Genomic DNA, 6000 nt, shown 5'->3' with positions numbered 1-6000 from the left:
ATCCATGGCAGAAAGGAAGTCACGTGTGCGCGCTGGCCAATGGGAAGCGGAGGTGGCGGTCGCTTAGCGACGGGGGTGGGGAGCGCGCAGCCAATGGGAAGGAGCGGCGCGTTGCTTAGCAACGGGGCGGGGTGGGAAGGAGGCGGCGGAGCGGAGCCAATGGGAAGGCGCGGCGGTTGCTTAGCGACGCGGGTGGGGGAAACGGGGGCGTCACGTGAGGAGCGCTGGCCAATGGGAAGCGGACGGAGCCGGGAGGGGCGGGGGAGGGGGGGGGCGGTCGCTTAGCAACGGAGGAAGGGTAAAGAGGAAAAGGGGGGGGGCCGGGTGTCACGTGTGTCGCGCCGGCCAATGGGAGCTCGGGGCGCGGAGGGGACGGTGGGGGGGGAAGGGTCACGTGACGGGGTCGGCCCAATCAGAGGCCGAGGGGCGTGGCCGAGCGGCATCATGGCGGACGGGGAGCGCTCGCCGCTGTTACCGGTGGAACCGGGGCCGGGCCCGGGGCTGGGGGGGGCCGCGGGGGGGGGTGAGTGCGAGAAGGGGGCGGGGCCTAAAGGGGGAGGGGCTCGGGGGTGGGGAAAGAGTGGGGATGGAGGGGAAGGGGGCGGGGCCGAGCGCTGTTCCCATTGGTCTCTCCCCCCCTCCCCCTCCGCTTTAAGGTGAGGCCCCGCCCCCTTACTCGCCATTGGTCAGCCCGGAAGGAGGCGGGAGCGGCGGCGGTGACGTCGGAGGCGGCGGCGGCGGAGGGGTGGGAGGGGCGGGGCCGTCGGTCACGTGCCGCGTGTGCCAGCGGCCAATCAGCGTGGAGGGCAAAGGGCACCAGCACGTGGTCAAGTGCGGCGCGTGCGGGGAGGCCACGGTGAGGGGGCGGGGCCTAAAAGGGGGGGCGGGGCTTAAAGGGGAGGGGGCGGGGCTTTACGATGGCGCCCCCTAATGGAGGGAGGGGGAAAGGGGGCGTGGCTTCACCGTGGCTCCTTATATGGTATAAAGGGGGCGTGGTTTCACCCTATGGGAGGGAGGGGGGAGAAGGGGCGTGGCTTAATGGGGGTGGGGCTTCACCGTGGCTCCTCATAGGGTATAAAGGGGGGGCGTGGCTTCACCTTGGCATCCCCTATGGTAGGGAGGGGGGGAAGAGGAGGCGGGGCTTAGCCGATGCGCCATATATGGGAAGGGGGCGTGGCTTAAGGGTGGCGCCTTGTATGGCATGAAGGGGGCGTGGCCAAACTATGGCGCCCCCTAGTGGCGTACCAAAGGGCGTGGCGCACTATGGCCTTAAAGGGGGGGGAATAGGAAGGGGGGGCGTGGCCTGCGGCTAAGCCCCGCCCCTCTGCCGTGCTCTCAGCCAATCAGGACGGCCCCTGCGGGGAAGAAGTACGTGCGGTGCCCCTGTAACTGCCTCCTGGTGTGCAGTGGGGCTGCGCAGCGCATTGCCTGCCCCCGGCCATACTGGTACATGGGGGGCTATGGGGGGATATGGGGGGATATGGGGGTCTATGGGGTCTCTATGGGTCTCTATGGGGTCTGTATGGGGTCTCTATGGGTCTCTATGGGTTGTCTGTGGGTCCCTATGGGGTCTCTATGCGTTTCTATGGGGTGTCTATGGGTCTGTGTGGGGTCTCTATGGGTCTCTATGAGCACTCTATGGGTCTCTATGCGTTCCTATTGGTCTCTATGGGATCTCTATGGGTTTGGATGGGTTCTCTATGGGTCTCTATGGGTCTCTATGGGGTCTCTATGGGGTTTCTATGGGTCTCTATGGCATCTCTATGGGTCTCCCTGGGGTCTCTATGTGTCCCTATCAGGTCTCTATGGGGTCTTTATGGGTATCTATGGGTCCCTGTGGGGTCTCTATGGGTCTCTATGAAGTCCCTATGTTTATCTATGGGTCCCTATGGGTCTCTGTGGTGTCTCAATGTTTCTCTATGGGCCTCTATGGGGTCTCTATGGGGTCTCTATGGGGTCTCTATGGGTCTCTATGGGTCTCTATGGGGTCTCTATGGGGTCTCTATGGGGTCTCTATGGGTCTCTATTGGTCTGTGTGGGGTCTCTATGGGTCTCTATGTGTCTCTATGGGTCTCTATGGGTCTCTATGGGTCTCTATGTGTCTCTATGGGTCTCTATGGGTCTCTATCGGTCTCTATGTGTCTCTATGTGTCCCTATGGGTCTCTATGTGTCTCTATGTGTCCCTATGGGTCTCTATGGGGTCTCTATGGGTCTCTATGGGTCTCTATGGGTCTCTATGTGTCTCTATGTGTCTCTATGTGTCTCTATGGGTCTCTATGGGTCTCTATGTTCTCTATGGTCCCCCAGCAAGCGCATCATCAACCTGGGCCCGGTTCAGGCCGGAGCCTCCAGCCCGGAGCCTCCAGCAGGGGGCGTGCGCGTGGCCTGCGGGCACTGCGGGGGCCCCTTCCTGGTGAGAGCGCCCCCTGGCGGCGGGGAGGACACACACAGAGCCCATGACACCTATAGAGGGGGCCTAGCCCCATAGATGTGGGTCCTGCCCCATAGATATGGGTCCCAGGCCCATAGATGTGGTCCTAGCCCCATAGGTTTGGGTCCCAGCCCCATAGATGTGGTCCCAGCCCCATAGATGTGGTCCCAGTCCCCTATATATGGATCCCAGCCACATGCATATGGGTCCCGGCTCCATAGATCTGGGTCCAGCCCCATAGATGTGGGTCCTGCCCCATAGATATGGGTCCCAGCCCCATAGATGTGGTCCCAGCCCCATAGATGTGGGTCCTGCGTCCCGTATATGGTTTTCAGCCCCATAGATGTGGGTTCTGCCCCCTATATATGGGTCCCAGCCCCATAGATGTGGGTCCCAGCCCCCTACATAAGGATCCCAGCCCTATAGATGTGGTCCCAGCCCCATAGATATGGGTCCAGCCCCATAGATGCGAGTCCTGGCCCCTATATATGGATCCTAGCCCTATAGATGTGGATTCCAGCCCCCTATATATGGGTCCCAGCCCCCTATATATGGGTCCCAGCCCCATAGATATGGGTCCAGCCCCCTATATATGAGTCCTAGCCCCAAAGATATGGGTCCAGCCCCATAGATGTGGGTCCTGCCCCCTAGATATGTATCCCAGCCCCATAGATGTGGGTCCCAGCACCCTATATATGGATCCCAGCCCCATAGATGTGGGTTGTGCCCCTATATATGGGTCCCAGCCCCCTATATATGCGGCCCAGCCCCATAGATGTGGGTCCCAGCCCCCTGTATATGGGTCCCAGCCCCCTATATATGGATCCCCCCACATATATGGGTCCCAGCCCCATAGATGTGGGTCCCAGCCCCATAGATGTGGGTCCAGCCCCATAGATATGGGTCCTGCCCCTATATATGGATCCCAGCCCCATAGATGTGGGTCCAGCCCCATAGATATGGGTCCTGCCCCTATATATGGCTCCCAGCCCCATAGATGTGGGTCCAGCCCCATAGCCGTGGCTCCCATCTCTTGCAGTGGGCCGAGCTCTCGGACCGCGCCCTCGCCCGCTGCCCCCACTGCCGCAAGGTGTAAGTGTCACGTGACCTTTACAAAGCGGGTGGGCGGGGCTTAAGCCTTAGCCCCGCCCCCTTTCCGATGACGTCATCACCCCCCCAGGTCCGCCATTGGCCGTCGGTTGCCGCGGCGACGCTGCCTCTACTGCCTCCTGCTGGCGCTGCTCATGGCCGGGGCGGCCGCGGGGCTGGCGGTGAGGGGCGGGGCTTCAAGGGAGCAGCCAATGGGAGGGCGGCTCGGGGAGGGGGTGTGGCCGAGGGGAGGAGCCGCAGCCAATGGGGGTTAAGGACGGGGAGGGGGTTGAGGGAGGGTGGCTGCGCTATGGCGCCCCCTAGGGGGCGGAGGGGAAGGGGGCGGGGTTTAAAGGGGGCCAATGGGGGTTAAGGGGGCGGGGCTTATGGGGGGTCAAGGGGGGGTTAATGTGGGAGGGGCTTGATGGCGGCGTGGGGTAAAGGGAGCCAATGGGAGGGGCTTAAAGAGGGCGTGGCCTATGGGGCTCAATGGGGGAATTCAAGGTGGTCAATGGGGGCTTGATGTGGGAGGGGCTTTGAGGGGGGCGTGGCTTAAGGGGAGCCAATGGGGGTTAAGGGGGCGGGGATAATGGGGGGTTCAATGGGGTTTGAAGTGGGAGGGGCTTACAGGGGGCGGGGCCTAGAGGCAGCCAATGGGGGTTAAGGGGGCCAATGGGTGCTAAGGGGCGTGGCTTATAGGGGGCATAAATGGGGTGGAACATGGGAGGGGCTTAAAGGGGCGTGGCCTAAATGGACCAATGGGCGTTAAAGGGGGCAGGGGTTAAGAGGAGGGGGCGTGTCCCTGACTGGGCCCCGCCCCTTCTCTACCCCCAATCTCGTCCAATCAGGTGCTGACGTGGGGGGTGTCGCGGAAGCTCCGCCCCCTGCACGCGGGTTGGGCCCTGCTGGGGGCGGGGTCTGGGGCCTGCCTGCTGCGGGCGGCCTATTGGGGCTGCGTGCGGGTGAGCCGGGCCCTGCCCGCCCGCCCCTGATTGGTTGCCGGCGGTCACGTGGCGCCAGGCGCCGGCTCCGATTGGACGGCCACTACGGGTGCGGCCATGTTGGATCCGTGCCCTGCTGTGGAGGCGGCCATCTTGGATGCACCCCCCTCATGTGACGGCGGCCATCTTGCACTCACGCTCTACATAGTGGCAGCCATCTTGAATCCATCTCCCCATGACGGCGGCCATCTTGGATTCACGCCCCCATGGAGGCAGCCATCTTGGACCTACACTCCACCCCATGACGTCGGCCATCTTGAATCCACCTCTCCATGGAGGTAGCCATCTTGGACTCATGCTCCTCATAGCGGCAGCCGTCTTAAATCCACCTCCCCATGGAGGCAGCCATCTTGAATGCACCCCCTCATGACGGCGGCCATCTTGGACTCACGCTCCCCATAGCGGCAGCCATCTTGAATCCAGCTATTCATTCTGGCAGCCATCTTGGACTCATGCCCCCCATGGAGGCAGCCATCTTGGACCTTCCTCATCATGACGGCGGCCATCTTGGATTCATGCTTTGCATAGCGGCGGCCATCTTGGAGTCACGCCCCCATGGAGGCAGCCATCTTGGACCTTCCTCGTCATGACGGCGACCATCTTGGATTCATGCTTTGCATAGCGGCGGCCATCTTGGACTCACGCCCCCATGGAGGCAGCCATCTTGGAGCTACCCCCTCATGACAGCGGCCATCTTGGACTCATGCTCCCCACAGAAGCAGCCATCTTGAACTCACCCCCACCAGCCCCCCACCCCCCCCCCCCCCCCATGACGGCGGCCATCTTGCACCCTCACCCCTTGTGGCGGCAGCCATCTTGGATTCACACCCCCTCCACGGCAGCGGCCATCTTGGACTCACCCCCTCCTGATGGTGGCGGCCATCTTGGACTCACGCTCCCTGCATGCCCCCCGACTCCCTTCCCAGCATGCACCGGGGTGGGGTGGGGGGGTGGGGGGGTGCGGGGCCACCTCAATAGAGCCCCATTGAATGCCAGTGGCTTTTTGAACCCCAACTTAGCCCCATTTTGGGTCCATTTATGGCCATTTTGAGCTCATAGAGCCCATAATAACCCCGTTTAAACCCAATTTAGGCCCATTTAGGGCCATTTTGGTCCCATACAGACCATAATAACCCCATTGAAACCCGTTTTAGAACCATTTCCAGTAGATTATAACCACATTGAGCTCAATAGCACCCCCATAACCCCATACAGACCCCATAATAACCCCATCTTAACCCAATTTAGGCCCATTTAGGGCCATTTTGGTCCCATACAGACCATAATAACCCCATCGAAACCCCAATTTGGACCCATTTTACCTCAATTGCCCCCCAGAACCCCATACAGACCCAATATAGCCCATAATAACCCCATTTAAACCCAGTTTAGGCCCATTTAGGGCCATTTTGACGCCATACAGACCATAATAACCCCATTGAAAACCAATTTAGAACCATTTATAGTAGATTAGGACC

The 6000-nt window shown here is 61.2% G+C and overlaps 1 protein-coding gene across 1 annotated transcript; it reads left to right on the top strand.

Annotated features, from left to right (window-relative positions):
* Positions 1-437: 437 nt before the first annotated feature.
* On the top strand, positions 438-4513 carry LOC133217028 (type 1 phosphatidylinositol 4,5-bisphosphate 4-phosphatase-like). Its single transcript, XM_061362152.1, has 7 exons — positions 438-523; positions 657-856; positions 1340-1446; positions 2309-2414; positions 3472-3524; positions 3613-3703; positions 4370-4513. The coding sequence occupies exons 1-7, from the start codon at positions 445-447 to the stop codon at positions 4511-4513; spliced, it is 780 nt and encodes a 259-aa protein (XP_061218136.1). The 5' UTR covers positions 438-444.
* The last annotated feature ends 1487 nt before the right edge of the window (positions 4514-6000 follow it).

Source organism: Neopsephotus bourkii, unplaced genomic scaffold (genome assembly GCF_033783945.1).
Source record: "Neopsephotus bourkii isolate Nb327-2 ecotype Australia unplaced genomic scaffold, CSIRO-AGI_Nbou_v1 NB_1081, whole genome shotgun sequence".
Lineage (NCBI taxonomy): Eukaryota > Metazoa > Chordata > Aves > Psittaciformes > Psittacidae > Neopsephotus > Neopsephotus bourkii.
The sequence above is the reverse complement of the archived record's forward strand: the minus strand, read 5'-3'. Positions and strand labels throughout refer to the sequence as shown.

Bases quoted from the DNA above. Each gene is read 5' to 3' on its own strand.
- LOC133217028 (XM_061362152.1), top strand. From the start codon at position 445: ATGGCGGACGGGGAGCGCTCGCCGCTGTTACCGGTGGAACCGGGGCCG. The intron at 1,447-2,308 runs GTACATGGGGGG...ATGGTCCCCCAG, and splicing joins GCCTGCCCCCGGCCATACTG to CAAGCGCATCATCAACCTGG. The intron at 2,415-3,471 runs GTGAGAGCGCCC...CATCTCTTGCAG, and splicing joins ACTGCGGGGGCCCCTTCCTG to TGGGCCGAGCTCTCGGACCG.